Source organism: Heteronotia binoei, chromosome 13 (assembly GCF_032191835.1).
Source record: "Heteronotia binoei isolate CCM8104 ecotype False Entrance Well chromosome 13, APGP_CSIRO_Hbin_v1, whole genome shotgun sequence".
Taxonomy (NCBI): Eukaryota; Metazoa; Chordata; class Lepidosauria; order Squamata; family Gekkonidae; genus Heteronotia; species Heteronotia binoei.
The window spans coordinates 16,662,939-16,682,815 of NC_083235.1; the positions used below are offsets into that span (position 1 = coordinate 16,662,939).

Consider the following 19,877-nt stretch of genomic DNA (forward strand, 5'->3'; position numbering starts at 1 on the left):
GACACCCTGTGAGGTGGGTGGGGCTGAGAGGGCTCTCACAGCAGCTGCCCTTTCAAGGACAACTTTTGCGAAAGCTATGGCTGACCCAAGGCCATTCCAGCAGCTGCAAGTGGAGGAGTGGGGAATCAAACCCGGTTCTCCCAGATAAGCGTCCGCACACTTAACCACTACACCAGAGAGATACTGAACTGGCCAACGTTTATCACTCTTAGAAGGAACAGGAGAATGAAGGTTACTCAAGGTACTCCAAGCGAAGACAATGTAGGGGAAACGGGCCAAGCAGAGCCAAGCCCACTCCTCTGGCCAGGCCGCACAAGGACAGTAAAACTCACCTCTCCCAGCTTATCCAACTTGACGTACGTCTCCAGCTTCCCGAACCCAATCTCTGACTGCACAAGAAAGAACAGAGAAACACAGAGGTGTGATATTCTATTCTGCTAGGGGGTGCCCTCGAAAGTCAGAAAGGAGGGTCACCGTTGCTGCTCCAGCTCCCATGAGGGGCACGACAGAAGCAGCGGGGGGGGGGGAGCAAGGGAGGGCAGGACCGCCTCTTACCAATGAGACTCTCCGTAACCGCCGGCTCAAGGGCTTGTCGAAGAGGGGGCTGTTGAGGGTCAGCTTCTCCAAGTAGCCTTCGGGCAAGCGGATGTCAGCCGGGAGCGACAGGCGTTTGTTGATGTCCTGAGGGAGGCAAGAGAAAACTGGGTTCGGTGCCAGCTGAGAAAGCTAGAACTGTGAAACCCTCAGGGAATCAATCCTACCACCTGCAGCTCAGAGGATACCCACTGCACAGCCAAACAGTGCTGATAACCTTCTGGGGCCAGGTTGACTATCATAAGGGGTGCCTTGCCTAGATGAACTCTGCCCACTAGGCCTCTTTTGGGTTTTTTGGTGTTTTTTGATAATGGCAGTAAAAGCCTTTTTATTCCCAAGGAATCTGCTACAGGTTCAGAAGCACTGGCCTCACCAAGCTGATTCTGGCACCGCTAGACCTTGCTTGCCACTACCCTATTTTGCAAGGCTTTTTTTTTGTAGCAGCAGCTTTTTTGCATATTAGGCTACACCCCCTTGATGTAGCCAGTCCTCCTGAAGCTTAAGTAGGCCCCCTACTAAGAGCCCTGAAAGCTCTTGGAGGACTGGCTACATCAAGGGGGTGTAGCCTAATATGAAAAGGAGCTGCTGCTACAAAAAAAAAGCCCTGCCCTATTGTCTTTACTCCTTTTATTGCCTGGTTGGTTTTCAAGGCCAACGTTTGTGTTTGTATCGGGACCCACCCTGAGAATACTGATCTGATGGACAGGTGGGTATATTGATTTACTGACAGGCTAAATAAAATAAGCCATCTACTCCCACAACGTTGTCAAGCTCTCTCAGTGTCCACCGCTGACTCCGTATTCTGTTCCCCCACCCGCCCTGCTGCTCAAACATGCGGCTGCCGGATCCCACTTGAGCTCCAGTGTTTCCGCAACCTTTGCCAAACATTTGGCTTTGCAGAGAGAGCTGCTGTCTCAAACCACACAAGGCAATCAGGTGTCATATTGGAGGAGCCGGAATGCCTCCAGATTGTGCTTGATTTGAAGAGGCTAGCCCAGGGGCGGGGCCAAACTTGCTTAACGTGAGAGCAACACAGAATAAACTTCAGATGTTTGAGAGCCACAAAACAGGGAGGGAGGGAGGGAGGGAGGGAGGGAGGGAGGGAGGGAGGGAGGAAGGAAGGAAGGAAGGAAGGAAGGAAGGAAGGAAGGAAGGAAGGAAGGAAGGAAGGAAGGAAGGAAGGAAGGAAGGAAGGAAGGGAGGGAGGGAGGGAGGGAGGGAGATGGAAAGAAAGCAAGTTTAATTATAAATGTATTATCCAAGCTGCCGGCTGCATTGACTTGGAGAAATGATTTAGAGAGAAATGCCTTCTCCAAGCTGCTGGCTGATGGGGCCTTGGGGGCTTCAAGAGCCACACAATATGTGTGGAAGAGCCACATGTGGCTCCTGAGCCACAGTTTGGCCACCCCTGGGCCAGCCCAAAGAGCTGAACTTTCTGGTGGGTCAGAAGCCCTCTTCAGAGAGGAGGCTAGTGGAACGTCATCTCTAAGGTTGAAACAGTAGGTGCATGAAACCTAGAGTTTCCATATCCCTCCTGGCTGGGGACAGGAGGATTGGGTTGCTAGAACCAGATTGGGAAACTTGGAAATTTGGGGATGGAGTCCGGGGAGGATGAGTACTTCAGTGGGGCACAAAGTCCACCCTCCATAGCATCCATTTGCTCCAGGGCAACTAATCTCAGCAGTGTTTAGTTCTGGGGGATTCCCAGGTCCCATCTGGAGGCTGGCGTCCCTAGAGAAATCTAGCAAAAGGAGTTCATTTTTTAAATTCCTTTCCCATTGCCCTTCCCTGACAATAGATGCCAACATGAATTCAACTTGATCTGAAGGCAGGAAGTAGTGTCTTCCATCCTTTCTTAAGATGGAAGTAGTGTCTTTCATCTTCCATCCTTTGCCAGTGGCCCATCTAGTCCAACACTCTGTGTCACACAGTGGCCAAAAAAAAACCCAGGCACCATCAGGAGGCCCATCAGAAGCCCTCACACTGTTGTCCCTCTCAGCACCAAGAATACAGAGCATCACTGCCCCAGACAGAGAGTTCCAACAATACGCTGTGGCTAATAGCCACTGATGGACCTCTGCTGCATAGCCAATCCCCTCTTGAAACTGGCTATGCTTGTCACTGCCACCAACTCCTGTGGCAGTGCTTCCAAGATTAATGCACAACTAATTTGATGTAATTTTGGGCAAGCTTCTCTGCAGTTTTAGAAAACTTTTCTATTTTAGTGAAACATCTTGATGTTGATATCCTATTGACCCTATATTTCTTAGAAGTATGCACAGTGCACAGGCTTTTAGACAAAATAATATAGCTATAATTGAAAGACACCAGAAAAAGAAACACTGAGCCCTTTAGGAAAAGGTAAATATTGACTGCATACTTGTATTCAACACAAAACAAATGCTGCTCCAATATTACAAAGCATGTGCCTTGGGCTATTATTTAGTACACAGAAAGTAGCTCACGGAGCACATTTGAGAGCCAGTTTGGTGTAGTGGTTAAGTGTGCAGACTCTTATCTGGGAGAACCGGGTTTGATTCCCCACTCCTCCACTCGCACTTGCTGGAATGGCCTTGGGTCAGTCATAGCTCTGGCAGAGGTTGTCCTTGAAAGGGCAGCTGCTGTGAGAGCCCTCTCCAGCCCCACCCACCTCACAGGGTGTCTGTTGTGAGGAAGGGAGATAAAGGAGATTGTGAGCCGCTCTGAGATTCGGAGTGGAGGGCGGGATATAAATCCAATTTCTTCATCTTCTTCTTCCAAGTCATGAAAGCCTGTGCATGCAAGTGTTTTTGTTTGCAACCTGCAGAAGTACACATTCACATGTAATGCCCAATGCTCAAAGGATGGCCTCGGAACTGCTGAGCCTGACCTGTCCTCTTCACCAGCACACTGCCTGCAGAAGAGTGAGGAGCCCCCCCCCCCCCCAATACTGAAGTTAGCCATCCCTGGCCTAAGGAGCAAGCAAGATCCCCTTGTGGCCAGAAAGTTGGCTTGTTACCAGTGTTCCCTCTAAACTGGGGTAGTATGAGCTAGCTCACAGTTTTTTAGCCTCCGGCTCATGCGTTTTTGTTTCAGCTCAGGAAGGATGGCCCCGGAGCCAGCTAATGTATGCAGCAGCTCACAACTTTAATGCCGGCACCTCACACAGTAGAATTGTTGCTCACAAGACTCCACAGATTAGAGGGAGCATTGGTGGTTACAGGTTTCACTGTCAGAATTCCTCATGTGGGACTTCAAAGAGGTTACAAAAAGGGGTAATGGGTGCCCATCAATGGGTTACGTGACACAGAATCACATTTGTTCATGTCACTAATATGTATTTTTTTATTTGGAACCTGGGCTGCCTTCAGGACATCTGGCACCTGAGGTGAGGCCCCGCCCCCTGCTTGTAGCCTCCCTCTCCCCATCTTCGCCCCCACGCTCACCTATTTCCCTCACTGAGGAGCCAAGGGTGGATGGGAGCGCCCAAACCGGCAACCCCCAGGGCTGTGCCCTAGGCAGCTGCCTAAAGGATGGGATGGCCCTGTTTGGAATATGGAAGTTGAGATTACTTGGAGCAGACTTTGACTGCCCTCACAATGGAAGCTGCGTTGGGGGGGAGGAACATATGAAGCTGCCTTATACTGAATCAGAGACCCTTGGTCCATCAAAGTCAGTCTTGTCTATTCAGACCGGCAGTGGCTCTCCAGGGTGTCAAGCTGAGGTTTTTCACACCTATTTGCCTGGACCCTTTTTAGTTGGAGATGCCGGGGATTGAACCTGGAACTTTCTGCTTACCAAACAGATGCTCTACCACTGAGCCACTGTCCCTCCCAAGGGAGTACATTATGTACACAGCTATCCATACATATCTGCACTAGAGTTGCCAGCCCTGCCCCAGCAACTGGTTGGAGATGGGGGGGCAGGGGGCTCACCAGTAGAAGGCAGAAGACCTATGCCACATCCAAAGTTCCCTCTAAGCTGTGGAGTCTTGTGAGCAAAAATTCTACTTTGTGAGCTACTGGCATGAAAGTTGTGAGCTACTGCATAAATTGGTTTGCTCTGAGGCCGTTTTTCCTGGGAGAAGACAAAAATGTGTGAGCTGAAGGCTAACCTACTGTGAGCTAGCTCACATTAACTCAGCTAAGAGGGAACAGTGGCCACATCACCAGCTCGCACTAGAAGTGACATCATCGTACCAGCGGCTTTCAGGTGATGCTCTGGTATTCGGGTTAAAAACTCTATGGTAAAACTATCTCCCACCATACAGTTTTTGCCCAAATACTAGAGTGTCACCTGGAAGTTGCTGGCACGATGCCATCACTTCCAGTGCGATGCCTCCGACATGGCCTAGGCCTTCTTTCTACTGCTAAGTTCCCCTGCCAGCTAGATGATTGGCGGCTGGGGGGCAAAGCCTGGCAGCAGGGGACCCCAGCCTCCACTTGGGGGGGGGGGCGTCTGGCAACCCTAATTTGTACCCCATCACCCCCCACACACACACAATAAAAAAATAACACTAAAGGGAGACAGAGAGCCCCTTCAATAGAGATTGTCCCCTCAATCTTCCCGCCACCACCTCTAAGGCTTTGCACCTCAGTGGAAATCTTGCGCGTCGGGTTGTTCCTCATGCGCACGCGGACTGGAGACTGCACCTCGTCTGACGACGTCCCCGATGCCTGGTCGCTCTCACCGTCCGAGCCCATCTTGAGGTCTTCATGGACGATTTCTGTGCCAAGGAGAGAGAGAGGCAGATCCCAGAGGCAAGGGAAATTAGCGGCCGCTTTCCCTTTATTCCAGTCCTTCTAACATTCCATAAAGCTGGACTCAGGGAAGCAAACCCCCCTCTGATTCGGTATGAAACGGCTTTGTAACTTTCCCTCTCGTAGACAGAAATAAGGACTGATCCACCCATTGACAGAATGAATGGACAGGATTGCTTCAAACAATAAGGGAGCAGGATCATGGTTCTGAATGATCCTCTACATTAAACGTCCCCTGCAAATAGAAAACCACCAGAGCTTTTTTTGTAGCAGGAACTCCTTTGCATATTAGGCCACGCACCCCCTGATGTAGCCAATCCTCCTGAAGCTTACAGTAGGCCCTGTACTAAGAGCCCTGTAAGTTCTTGGAGGACTGGTTACATCAGGGGTGCGTGGCCTAATATGCAAAGGAGTTCCTGCTACAAAAAAAAAACCCCTGAAAACCACCAAGGATACCATAGCAGTGGATAGCTCAAGGTATAGGTTATCATGTACAAAGCTCTTCATGGTCTTGGCCTCTCTTCTTTGTGGGACCACCTCTCTTCCTAATGACAACAGGGGCTTCTGCAGGAGCCAACTTGAAAATGGGCAAACTCAACAACTATGCTCATACTTCCTCTGTTGCGGCTCCTGCCTTGCCAGTTTGGTGTAGTGGTTCCGTGTGCGGACTCTTATCTGGGAGAACCGGGTTTGATTCCCCACTCCTCCACTTGCAGTTGCTAGAATTGGCTTGGGTCAGCCACGGCTCTCACAGAGGTGTCCTTGAAAGGGCAGCTTCTGTCAGAGCTCTCTCAGCCCCGTCTACATCACAGCACATTTGCGAGCCAGTTTGGTGTAGTGGTTAAGTGTGCAGACTCTTTTCTGGGAGAACCGGGTTTGATTCCCCACTCCTCAACTTGCACCTGCTGGAGTGGCCTTGGGTCAGCCACAGCTCTGGCAGAGGTTGTCCTTGAAAGGGCAGCTGCTGTGAGAGCCCTCTCAGCCCCACCCACCTCACAGAGTGTCTGTAAGCTGCTCTGAGACTCTGATTCAGGGAGAAGGGAAGGGAATAAATCTACGGTCTTGCAAAATGGCTCCTGGCCTTTCACAAACTGTGCAAAAGTGAACCACTGAAGAGGGCTTTTCTGCACAGGTCACAAGGTTACACTATACATATGAACATATGAAGCTGCCTTATAGTGAATCAGACCCTCGGTTCATCAAAGTCAGTATTGTCTACTCAGGCTGGCAGTGGCTCTCCAGGGTCTCAAGCTGAGGTTTTTCACCCCTATTTGCCTGGACCCGTTTTCGTTGGGAGATGGCAAGGATTGAACCTGGGACTCTCTGCTTACTAAGCAGATGCTCTATCGCTGAGCCACTGTCCCTCCCCATTAGTAAAGGAGAGCCCAGAGTGGACTCCTTTGAAGCAGGGAGAACAACATATGAACATATGAAGCTGCCTTATACTGAATCAGACCCTGGGTCCATCAAAGTCAGTCTTGTCTACTCAGACTGGCAGCGGCTCTCCAGAGTCCCAAGCTGTGGTTTTTCACACCTACTTGCTTGGACCCTTTTTAGTTGGAGATGCCAGGGATTGAACCTGGGACCTTCTGCTTACCAAGCAGATACTCTACCACTGAGCCACCATCCCTCCCACTGAACAAAATGGTTCACAAACTTATTCAGATAAAATGATCAGGACTATGTTCTATACTTCTGCATATCCCTTATTGAAAGTAGGACCCCATTCTGTAATTTTTGCACCATTTAATGTGTCATGTGAATAGTTATGCTATGCTTCCCTTATTTCCGTTGGTTCCAGAGACTTTCCCATTTTGTTTTTACTATTTACTCACTATGTGTAATCCACCTTGAGTCCCATGAGAAAGGCAGACTATAAATGATAAGACCAGGACACCTGAGTACGAGTCCTCGCTCTACACTGGAAGCTAGCCTGGTGACCTTGACTCTGTTGCACTCTTCACAGCTTGGCTGATGTGAGGATAAAGTGGTAGAGGGTAGAACAATGTGATGGACTGTGCTAGGTCCCCATTAGAGAGAAAGTGGAATAGAAATAGTTTTTTTAAATTAATAACTATAAATATGAGGAAGGCTGGACCTTTCACCTTAGGGTGCTAGTTTTCTACAGGCAGGGACTTTTTTGATGGGACAGTATAGAAAAGTCATCCATTCTATGCTAGCTGTGGTCTGAAGTGGTACAGTCCAATTTACCTCCTCAAAGCTCTACCATCCTATGGCTGTTTGGACAGGTCTAGCCTCAAATCAGGAGGCTTTGGGTAACGCACTGTACGGATTCCCCACTCTTACCTCTCCAATAAAAACCTATCCAGAACCATTAAATTGAGTTGTCCATGCTGCTTATAACCATCTTGATATGAAAAGTCCCATATGTGGGATTAACAACCCAGACTCTTTTCTTTGTGAATCTACAGATGCAGTTCAGAGATAAAGAACATGAGAGAAGCCATGTTGGATCAGGCCAATGGCCCATCCAGTCCAACACTCTGTGTCACACAGTGGCCAAAAACCCAGGTGCCATCAGGAGGTCCATCAGTGGGGTCAGGACACTAGAAGCCCTCCCACTGTTTCCCCCTCCCCCAAGCACCAAGAATACAGAGCATCACTTGCCCCAGACAGAGAGTTTCAACGATACACTGTGGCTAATAGCCACTGACAGACCTGGCTCAAGGCCACTTAAGAGCAAGTCCATACTCAAAGCAGACGCCCTGCATGTGGATCCATGCCTTAAACACCTACCGCCTGGATCACATGGTTTTAGATAACTTTTTGAAAATCAGCAGGGATCTTATAACCAGGGGTCCCCCACCTTATGGACCCCTGAAGGCACCTTTGAATTCTGACACAGTGTGGTGGGCGCAGCCGCAAAATGGCTGCCACAGCTTAACTTCCGTCACACCATGAAGATTGTTGTGCTGTGATGTAAGCTGCAAATAGGCACAGCCAATCAAATTTACAATGGCCGATCGGAAGTCTGGCTGCGGAAAAGCCCCAACAGTTACAGGCCCCGTCTAAAGTGTTCTAAATAAACTTGACGAACCCCAGGCAAGGAAGAAGAGATTGGATTTATACCCTACCTTTCACTTGGGAGTCTCAGAGCAGCTTACAATCTCCTTCGCTTCCTCTCCCCGCAACAGACACCCTGTGAGGTAGGTGGGGCTGAGAGACCTGCTCTTGAAAGAACAGCTCTGAGAGAACTGTGGCTGCCCCAAGGTCACCCAGCTGGCTGCATGTGGATGAGTGGGCGCACTCTTAATCACTACACCAAACAGGTTCTCCATGTTGGGAATCCCCATTGTAAGCTATTATTTTGAAGAGTCAGCATGCCGATTTCATAGCAACCTCATCCCTGAGGCACAAACTTCAGCTAGAAGTAGATACTTATGAAATCAGTGCACTTCTGATTAGCCCAAACCATGACTGACACACTATTAAGACACAGGTCTTAAGGCTCATGTTGATACCAAGTTGATACGACTCATGCAGAGTTCACTGGGACCAAGACCCAGACGACATCAGCACCCTTATCACACTCCTTCTGAAGCCAGGAACCGAAATTCAATACTCTGGCCTACCTGGTCTCCTCAGCTAAGAGACTGCCAGCTCTAAGACAGCCCAGCTTGATGACAAGGGGCCTAACTGTGTGTCAGTCATTCAGTCTAGATTCCAAAACATCTTATTTCAGTCCAGCAGGGATCGGCAGAACCCCTACCCACCACCGGGAGTCCTTGCGGGCACAGTGGGAGGTGCAATAATCACCTAGTCTGGCGGTGCGGTTGAGGTGAGTGCTCAGACTGCGGCTGATGGCCAGGCGGGGCCTGCGGAAGGTGCCTGCATAGTGGTGCAGGAAGGAGTTAACGCTGCGGGAGGTGCCTGGGCGCACGCTCTTCACTGTGGGGCCTGGGGGGGAAGGGGGAAGGGAAGAGGGGAGCCCATGGATGGACAAATGGACAGACAGACACACAGGGGCGTGGAGGTGAGAGCCGATGGGATACGGAAGGTGCAGGAACCGAGGGACGTTGACCGAGATCAGCAGGTGGGGTGCGACGGTGCAAGGGCGGGTGGAGCACCAAAAATCAACAAAGGGCAGAACAGTTGCGACAGGGAGAAAATCACCAGTGAGTGGCAGAAGCAACAGGTGTGGGAAGACCACAGGTAGGAGACAGTGAGAGCCAAGAGGAAAATAGCCACCCCTCCACCAGATGAGGAGAAGCCAGATCCAGGAATTAAGAAGGGAAATGGATGCATGAAGAGGAACAGAAATCCCGTGCACACACCAAAAGGAAGGGGGAAACAGATGGGCGTGCAGAGACCAGGGGAAGAAAAGCACGGAAGGGAAAGGGAAATAGGGGGGAAAAGCACACAAACCAAAGTCAGATATACAAAAGGGGAAGGGTCAGTCATGACACAAGCAGGGGTGGGGTCACCACCGAGACAGCACAAGGAAGGAGGAATCAAAAAGAACAGGGAAGAAGGAGAAAAAAAAAAGAGAGAAAGAAATATGAAGGGGGGAGGGAAAAGGCAAACTGAAAAAAAGTCAAACCAGAATGGAAGTCCAACTTAAAAAGGGGGCCCTCAGCAGAAAGGCATGAAGGGAGCATAACAGACAGGGACAACTTACCTGAGAGGGACAGGTTTTCTCGTAGCACAACCCCCCATCCCCACCCCGCCCCAATGATCCTGAGGGTAAGAGCCATTAACAATGAAAGAACGAATCTCACCAAAACTTAGGGGCCTCTCTCCTTGCAAAAGTCAGGAAACCACTTTCCTCTGGAGTCAAAACTTACCGCATGGCTCCAACCCACAGAGCATGGCTTCAAAGTGTGGGCTCCCCAGCGCTTGTCAAATTCTTTAGAACCCCAGCTGTCAAAACTAGAACGAGTTTCTAGCCCTTAGTGCTACAGGGATAGTACTTCAAAGAGCCAAAGCAGCATTCTGTTCAGTACTACAAAGCCTTTAGCAGGACAATGAGGGACTTTTCAACGGTCAGGAACAGTCTTCCTACTTGACAGAGTTCCCCACTCCCCTACTCGCTTACAGCCACAACCACCCAGTCCTCAACCTCCTGCCCTTTAATAATCTCCCACGAGAGACGGCTGGTTAGATATCTTTCACCGTCATTTCCATAATTTATAAACTGGAAGAATCTGGTCTCTTCCCCTCCGGTTGCGAAATTTGTGTTTCAATTCGTGCTAAGCTACAGCACCTCAGTCTGATGGACAAAACTACGTGTCTTGATAGAAGGCGAGGCGGTGGACTAGCCCACTGCAGTTTAAAAATCCAGAAAGCGGATCTCTTGTTCGCCTCTGTTCCACTTCAGCTCATCTGCTGTCAACCCCTTTCCCTCTCCTTCTCCGGTTTCCGTAGCATCTGTCAGGTTTGCCCTCTGTCTGGAAGAGCAGCTAACACACAGCTCCCTCTTGAAGACAGGAAAAAAGAACCTGAGGAAACTACGGCGAACAGCAACTCGGGATACGGAAGGGCTGCTCAAGGATAATCCTCTGCTCAGAGTGTTTGAGATCTGAACACACTGGAAAAGTGGGCAGATGTGAATAAGATGAGGTTCAATAAGGATAAGTTCAGAGTGCTAGATCCAAGTAACAAAAATGAGAAGCACGCATTCTGGATGAGGGACTCACTTCTGGGAAGCAGTGTGTGTTTGTGAAGAAGATTTTTGGGGTATGGGTGGGCTGTGGGCTAAATATGAGCAGTCGGTGTGATGCAGCGGCAAAAAAGGCTAATGCGGTCTTGGAGTGTGTCAACGGAAGTGTAACATCCAAATCACAAGATGTCATAGTCCTGCTGTACATCACATCAGTCAGGCTGTATTTGGGGTACCATATGTACTTGGAGGCCTCACTTCAAAAATGAGCAGAATGGAGGAGGTGCAGAAGAGAGCAATGAATATGAACAGGGACCTGGAGACCAAGCCCAGGCTGAAGGTCCTCAGAAGGTTCAGTCTGAAGAAGAGGAGGCTGAACGAGGACATGATTACTCTCTTAAGCAGGGGTGGAATTCTAGCGGGAGCTCCTTTGCATATTAGGCCACACACCCCTGACGCAGCCAATCCTCCAACAGCTTACAGGGCTCTTTCTTGTAAGCTCCTGGAGGACTGGCTCCATCAGGGGTGTGTGGCCTAATATGCAAAGGAGCTCCTGCTAGTATTCCACCCCTGCTCTTAAGTATTTGAAGGAAGAGGGCACTTAGAGGAGGGCAGGGAGCTGCTCGTGTTGGCAGCAGAGGAGAGGACTTGCAATAACGGGTTTGAGAGATACCAGCTGGATATTAAGCGGGAAAGATACCAGCTGGATATTAAGGGAGAAATTTTTTTACAGTAAGAGTAGTTCAGAAATGGAATGGCCTGCTTAGAGAGCTGGTGAGCTCCCCACCTCTGGCAGTCTTTAAACAGCAGATGAACAAACACTAGTCAGGGATGCTTTAGGCTGGTCCTGCATTGAGCAGGAGCTGGACCAGATGGCCTGCATGACCCCGCCCAACTCTGTGATTCTATAAACTTGAAGCCCAAACGGAGATTGAAACCAGAGGAGGCAGAAGAGAAAGAAGGCAACAGATCCAGAGAAAAGCACAAAAACTCCCATTATTCTCAGGAACACTCCCAATGAGAGCCTGGAAGGTGAGACCACTGCATGGCCCCTGAGCCAACTTTCAGAGCTTTCCCCAACAGACACTCCCCTCTTGGAAACAGACAAGTCTCCCTTCCCCCCTGCTACACCTTCATCTTACTCCTGGAACGCAGATACCCAGTCTGCAGCATTTGTATCCAGAAGTGCGGGGTGGAAAACATTCCATGCCTTTAATGTTCCGTGGAAAGTTTTCCATTTCTAAAGAGCTGCTGTTTTCATAAAATCAACAACAATGAATGGGAACGATTGCCAGCTCAGCATTAGGTAACCTCAACCGTGCCAAAGTTGTAATTCATGTTTTTTTCAGGCGATTATTCCTTGGAGTTGCACGAGGCCAGTCCATGGAAGTTTCATTCAATTTGTATCGGGGAGAAGGAGAGAGAAATATACCATCAACGTATATAATAATCCAAAGTTTAAAAGCAAGTTATGAGTTCACTTGATTGGCAGGCAGTCAAAACTAAAAAAAAAAATCCTTATTTATATGCAGGGATCATTTTGTAGAAAAAGAGGTGCCAGAGCTCATTAGCACAACTCATTTGCATATGCCACCCACCCCCTGACATCGCCGGAAGGGGCACTAAATTATATCAGCTCGGCATCTAGCTTAAAATGCTTCTTGAATTATAATTGTCATAATAAAACCTGACTCCCATCATAGTTTTTGTATTACTTTCTCCTATTTGGCCCCAGTGGCATGACGAAAATTTCCATCTGTCTGCTTTATATGTTTTGGTTATTTTCCCATTTTTTGTGGGGGGAAATATTAGAACGTTTGTCAAATCTTAAGAGTTCAGCAAAATTCTCACAGGGCGGTTGAACAATAGAGCCCAGAAGCAAGTATTCGGGGGGGAGGGGGAGGGAGGAGAAAGAAAGAGCACAATAAAATGTAAATAAATCCAAGCGGGCAGCCGTGTTGATCTGAAGCAGCAGAACAAAGCAGGAGTCAAGTTGCACCTTTAAGATCAACCAAGTTTTATTCAGAATGTAAGCTTTCATGTATGCATACACACTTCTTCAGACAGTAGTCTTGCCAACAGAACCTGTTCTCCCCTAAACTTAGGAATTGTTCCAAATGCAAATATTCCAGCTGTGTACCTCTACCAACTTCTAGCTCCAAATTTGCGCAAAGCCTTTTCCTTGGCCAGATCCAATGCCCTTCCGTCAGCCATTTTATTTGGCAGATTCCAAGGGACTCCCTATTCAAGCAGGTGCTGTCCCTGTAAAATCAATTGTGTTGAGACTGTTGGCCATGTTCTTCTCCAATGTCCTCTCTATTTGGCGTCCCGCTGGGATCTTTTATACCCCATATTGACCCAAATTTTAGAGACCTCTGATGATTTTAAGGTGCTTTTCTTGCTTGATAATTCTGATCCGGAAATAACAATTAGTAGCAAGGTTTTTTTTATAGAGCCATGGTTACTCGTCCTGATAAGTAGTATGATGTATCAGGTTTTACTAAATTGCTATGTTGTTTTTATCTTGTAATACTAATTTTATTCTGTATGGCAGGGGTGGCCAACGGTAGGTCTCCAGATGTTTTCTGCCTACAACTCTCATCAGCCCCAGCCATCAGCCATGCTGGCTGGGGCTGATGGGAATTGTAGGCATAAAACATCTGGAGAGCTACCGTTGGCCACCCCTGCTGTATGGATTATGTATTTAAATATGTAACCTGGCCGACCCTCTATTTTATATTCTTATATATGCCAATAAATGCTGTCTTGTGTGTGTGACTTATTCAGACGAGGAATCAGGTACAGTGAGCAGAGCTACATACAGCTGGTAAGCTACATATAGCTGGTATAGTTTACCAGCTATATGTAGCTCTGCTCACTGTACCTGATTCCTCGTCTGAAGAAGCGTGCATGCACACACAAAAGCTTACATTATGAATAAAACTTTGTTGGTCTTAAAGATGCAAGTCGACTCCTACTTTGTTCTAATAAAATGTAGAGGTTCCGGAGCTCTGCTCCTGTAAGCTCCTGCCCAAAACGAGGCCTGTTTCTATGTCTCCTCTCAGATGGGCGGAAGGGATGTTGTCATCCCCGGTCTGATGTGGAACTGGCAAGACATGCAAGTGAAGATACTGAGAGCAATGATGAAACGGAGGTACTCAAGCAACCGCTTAGAAAAGAGTTAAATTCTTCTTTGAGATGGATGAGCGGGCAATGGCATCTATGGGATCTTCGGCACAGTTCTTTGGATAGGCTAAAATTAGAGAGCAATCCTATGGAAAGCCACTCCAGTTTGGTGGTGGAAAGCGCCATCGAGTTTCAACTGACTTACTGCAGCTTTCAAGAGAGAGATGTTCAGAGGTGGTTTGGCATTGCTTGGCTCTGGGCCATGACCTTGGTGGTGTCCCATCCAAATACTAGCCAGGGCCGACTTTGTTTGGCTTCTGACGAGATCGGGCTAACCTGGACTACCCAGATCAAAGAACAAAGAATGTTCAGGGGGCGCCATAATAAATTGGTTTTAGCCCTGGGGCAGCCAATCACAAAATGCTGGGGAATTTCATAGAAATGTTTGCCTATTAGGGCAAATGGACACTGTCTACTATAGCCTACCTGTGAACCCCCAAATCCAGGCACCTTCTGAAGCACCTTCTGCTCCAGAGAAACGGAGGAAAGCCAGGATTCCTCTTTGCTCTGGGTAAAAGATATCTTAGGGAAGGAGCATGGGACCGTCAAGAAAAAAAATGGTGAGTCCCATGGCACCCAAGGGCACACCACACCGGGGATCACTGAGATACAGGAACTCCTCTGCATATTAGGCCACGCCCCCTGTTGTAGCCAATCCTCCTGGAGCTTACAGTAGGTCCTGTACTAAGAGCCATCTAAGCTCTTGGAGGATTGGCCACATCAGAGGGGCATGGCCTAATATGCAGAGGAGCTCCTGCTAGAAAAAGAGTCCAAGAAAGTTAAAAACTCAGCAGGTTAAAAAGGTATTAAAATGAGTATTTACAAATATGGAACAATGGGATTTTTCCCCTAAAAAAAAAAAACAATTCAAAGGGGAGAAACAAAAACACTTACAACAAAAGGTGGGCATAGAGATATACAATTTCCAGAAATGTTGAAGCTATGAGTGGAAGAAACAGAAAATTGTCAGGAAAAAAAGATAAAACGTATGTAATGCTTGCTGTCCTATCAAACCTAAGCCTGTTTTGCTGCTTTAACATCATAACGATACAAATGTATCGTTTATAACCAAAGATCAATTCTCCATTATACTTTATGGCAATTGGTCTCCATAGGGGTATAATGGTGTGCCCAACAGATATTTCTCTCCCCCTACCCCACTTAATGATAACCTTGAAGTGGGGGAGGGCCTCCAAACCAAGGGATCCCCTGCCTCCAACTGGGGATTGGCAGCCCTAATCCTGTACTATCTTAGCACATTTCACGCATTCAAAAAGGGAGGAAATCCAACTTTTCCCAGCACTCCTCAAAATTTTCCATCACAAAAACTGGGAGGGGGGATCACCACAGGCATTCATGACATACCCTTTCAGCAAATGAAACCTCATCTCAAAAAAGCATTTCACTTTTCAAAAAAATATAATTTGTGAAGGGGTGTGCTCATTTTTTTTCATTGTTCCCCCAAATTTCCCAAATTTTTCCACTGGCAATTTTTAAAAAAACAACCAAAAAAAGCTGTTGAGAAAGAGAAAAACAAAAGAAATATTTTCTCTCTGGGCCTTCGTGAGAGGAGAGGAGGCTAGAGTGGAGGAACTCATTCACCTCTTCTCTTTCTCCACAGGTTCAAAGAAGCCAGCAGTTGACTACTTTAAATCAAATTCCCCTTCAGGTAAATATTTTGCAACGAAGGAAGGTTTCTTTTTTAAATGCTAGGCTTGTTTCCTTATTAAATTTGAAGATACTCAACTATCTTACTGAACATATTTCCCTGTTTGTAAAGAATGGAAAACCATTGCTTAACAATTTTGTGCTTTACAAAACTCATTTCTTGCCACAATCTATGTCAGTTCTTTAAAGATAACAAACTTCACTCGCATTTGTTCAGACTGACACTTATGGAACAGTACAATAAGAATGGAATAAATCTAGGAAACCCGGGAGATGCTGAGCTAAGCAGAGAAGTCCCCTCACAGACCCACCTAATCCTCAACGTCAAACAAAATGTCAATCTATCTTCTATGTGTAGGATTTTTCCTTTCCTTCACAATATTAAGGCCTAGAAGGGCATTTTTAAATGATCTTTCAGGTCAAAGGATTCTAAAGCATTTAACAAGTTCTTCACTGGATGTCACACTCTGTGGTGAAATCTTACTAGTGTGGAAATTTGGAGCCACTCTTGTCTGTACCTGCTCTAATGTGTCACCCACAACCCCCCCCTCCCCAAAGAACTCACCATTATCGCTGCTGTTGTTTTCTTCTATGTTGATGGGCTCGTTGAGGTTTTTCTCTACCGTCCTGCTCCCCCGCAGCGTCATAGACAACTGCCTCTTGATCTTCTTCATCCGATCCATGGTGGGAAAATCGCTAGTGTCACTGCCATGAGAGCAAAAGAAAAAGATTACTACACTCCAGACCAGAGGTGTCGAACATGCAACTTGGGGGCTGAATCAGGCCCCTGGAGGGCTCCTATCAGGCCCCTGAACAACTGGCTTTCATCTGCTTTCTTCTCCCTGTATCTTGCTTCCTTCTGCATAACAGCTCGCTTTGCAAGGCTTGCTCAATGGCACAGCAGAGCTACTGAGCCAAGCCTTTCTTCCTTCTATTGGCTGAGGCTCCTCCTCCACCTAGTCCCCTGGGGAAGAAAGGAAAGAGCCAGAGCTTCCTTTGCCCAGTTCCCTGGATCCCATGGGGAAAATACAAAGAAAGCATCTTTAAGACCAATGAGTGCTAACGTTTTAAGCATGTTTTTAAGTTTTTTAAAAAATATGTGTTCTTTATAAAATTTATATCTCTGCTACCTCATTTTAAATAGATACATACATGGCCCGCCCCAACAAGTTCTCATTTATGTCAGATCCGGCCCTCATAACAAATGAGTTCGACACGTGCAGGGAAATTGTCCCTCGATACAGACGATGGTAGGTGCAATTAAACATTTGATTTGGAACCTTTTGGCCCTAAAGAAGGATCTCTGTGGAGCACAAAAAAGGTCAGCAGCATCAGTAATCCAAATGCTGAGCCATTCAAAGATCTACGCCATCGCAAGAAGAAGAAGAAGAATTGCAGATTTATATCCCGCCCTTCTCTCTGAATCAGAGACTCAGAATGGCTTACAACCTCCTATATCTTCTCTCCCCCCCCACAACAGACACCCTGTGAGGTGGGTGGGGCTGAGAGGGCTCTCACAGCAGCTGCCCTTTCAAGGACAAGACCTGCGAGAGCTATGGCTAACCCAAGGCCATTCCAGCAGCTGCAAGTGGAGGAGCGGGGAATCAAACCCGGTTCTCCCAGAAGAGTCTGCACACTTAATCACTACACCAAACTGCCTCCCACTATACCAAACATAATCTCCTTGCTAGATTCGTGGCCACCAAGCTTCAAAGTTTGTTTTTCATTACTATTTATGCAATTATAAAGTCCAGCCTCAGAGATTTCCAAGTCTTTGATGGGAATCCCAGGGGGCATGATGAGCTCACAAGCCTGAACCACTCTGACCCACGTTAATGCAGGGGAAATGTTTTTAACGTTCTGATTCCTGACCAGAAGCCACTCCTGTAATCCGCTTCAGAGCAACTTTATTAATGGGAAACAAGCCAGTAGAGTCTAGCGTTTGGAGTGTTGGACTAGGACCTGGGATCCAGCCCTTGATTTCCCATAATGCTCTGAGGGTGACTTTGGGCTGGCCATTCTTTACCTCAAAGAGTTGTTGTGAGGGCAAAACAGTAGGGGGAGAACCACATAAGTTCACCTGAACCATGTGGGAGAAAGAAGGGATACAGATACGTGCGTCAGCAGCAGGGGGGAAATGTTGCTCAGAACATTAAGAAAATGGTTATGCAATCATGCTTCTTGTTTCTCCCACCTATAATATGACAACCCGAGACAGGTCTTTGTCATCATAGTTATTAGCTTCCTAGCTCATTTTTAGGGATGGATTTCTCGTCTCTCCAGTTCTATAACAAAGCTGGCATTACCTAGCCGTTAAAGGCTTCGCAGGGCCGGCGCCAATGAGCTTGGAGGCACTGGTGGGAAGTGCTAATGTGCTAACTTAAATATATTCTCAAATATCAGCTTCGCAGTGAAAAACATACAGAACGAATGCTGCTTTTCTCCACAAGTGAAGCCATGAGCACAACACTGTAGCCCACGTTAGTCTGAGGAGACTACTCAGAACCACGTAAGAATATTTCAGGACCAAAGGTGGCCTCTGAGCTGGCAGTCAGCTGTCCTTGGTAATGTGAAATCTGAAAGGCCTAGGAGTAAAGGACATCTGAGGACCTACCTGAATAAAAAATTAGCACAGGGAGAATGTATTGCCCAGCCTGCCAGTTAAGATCTGCCTCATGAGCCCTGTTCTTTCCGCCACCATTTTAAGAGGTGAGGCAGGTGGCAAGAAGTGACAGGTCATTTTCAGTAGTGGCACCTTGTTTGTGAAACACTGTAGCTCTTGAGGCTCGCTTAGAACCTGTATTGCTTTTTTTAAAGGCAGCAGGCCAAAATGTTTCTGTTCACCCGGGTTTTTCACCCAGGGTGGATCTTTTAATCCTATTTTAGATTGTAAAGTGTTATTTTAGGCTGGCAGTGACCTGTTTCTGTGGCCTTTGTTTTTATGCTGGGCTGGGCTTTTAAAGCGGAGTTTTAATACATAACTTTTTTTTTGTTTATACATTATTTTTTCAAATTTGGAAGGCACCTCAGGCAGGTTCCTGGAGAAGCAGTACAAAAGTGGTACATAAACAAATAGGAGGGGAAGCTATTTGGGGAAGGATACGGGCAATATGTGTGCAAAATGGGGACTGAGCTATGAGGAGATTTTAGGGAAGATTCTGGAACCACGCAGCAGCCATTTCAGAGTTCAGAGACTGGGGCACCCAAATCCTCTGACTGCACTGATGGACGCTCTGACTTTCCAGATCTCTCAGCAGATGCAGCAAGGTGAGGTCTAACACCGTGGTTGACAGCTACAGATGACTGCCTATCCACATGCCATGCAGAATGCTTTCCAAGGGTCTTCCATGTAGTTCCCGTTCCTCTGAACCCATCCAGAGTTCCCCTGTTCTGAAAACCATGGCAGAGTCATCTGAATCCACTGCCTGAGAGCGGTTGTGAGAAGATGAACTTTTGAATGACAACTGTGAGGCCACACAGCGGACCTTGATACTGTTTGGGACCCCTACTGGGGCCCAATCTCCAGGTGGGAAAAGAGCAAGAATCCAGTAGCACCTTAAAGAAGTGAGCAGTGACTCGCAAAAGCTCCTCCCCTGACACAAATTGTGTTTGTCTTTAAGGTGCTACTGGACTCTTGCTTTTTTCTACTGCTACAAACAGGCTAACATGGCTACCTAGGGCTGCCAAGCCGCCCCCCCCCCCGGTCCAGGCAGGGAGGTTCCCAACCTCCCCCAATGTCGTTGGTGCGATGGTGCGCGGCCGCTCTTCTAGGCATTTCCAAGAAAACTCTATGGTTTTCCCGGATACTCTAGCCATTTGGAAGGGAAAACTCTATGATACAATAGGTACCATAGAGTTTTCCTTCCCAAATGGCTAGAGCGTCCCCAAGTGCTGGCACCGGCGCAATGACATCGATGCGTCACGTGCATGCAGAAGTCTCTGCTTCTGGAGAGCGGAGGGGACCTGGCAACCCTATGGCTACCCATCTTGATCAATCTCCAGGTGGGGCCTGGAAATCTATAATTTTACAATTATAATAGGTTTCCAGACTAGAGACAGCAGCTCCCCTG

General features: G+C 47.6%; 1 protein-coding gene across 3 annotated transcripts in view; it reads right to left on the reverse strand.

Moving 5' to 3' along the window:
• The window catches only part of CDK16 (cyclin dependent kinase 16), a 102,301-nt gene that overhangs the window by 30,025 nt on the left and 52,399 nt on the right, over positions 1-19,877 (reverse strand). For 2 of the 3 annotated variants that reach the window (XM_060252451.1, XM_060252452.1), the window contains exons 2-6: positions 16,373-16,512; positions 9,111-9,251; positions 5,166-5,299; positions 556-681; positions 333-389 (exon numbers count right to left, since the gene is read on the reverse strand). In XM_060252451.1, coding sequence (XP_060108434.1) covers positions 333-389; positions 556-681; positions 5,166-5,299; positions 9,111-9,251; positions 16,373-16,490 — 576 coding nt within the window. In that variant the 5' untranslated portion in view covers positions 16,491-16,512. The remainder of the gene's footprint in view (positions 1-332; positions 390-555; positions 682-5,165; positions 5,300-9,110; positions 9,252-16,372; positions 16,513-19,877) is intronic. The other variant, XM_060252453.1, reaches the window with a different exon arrangement.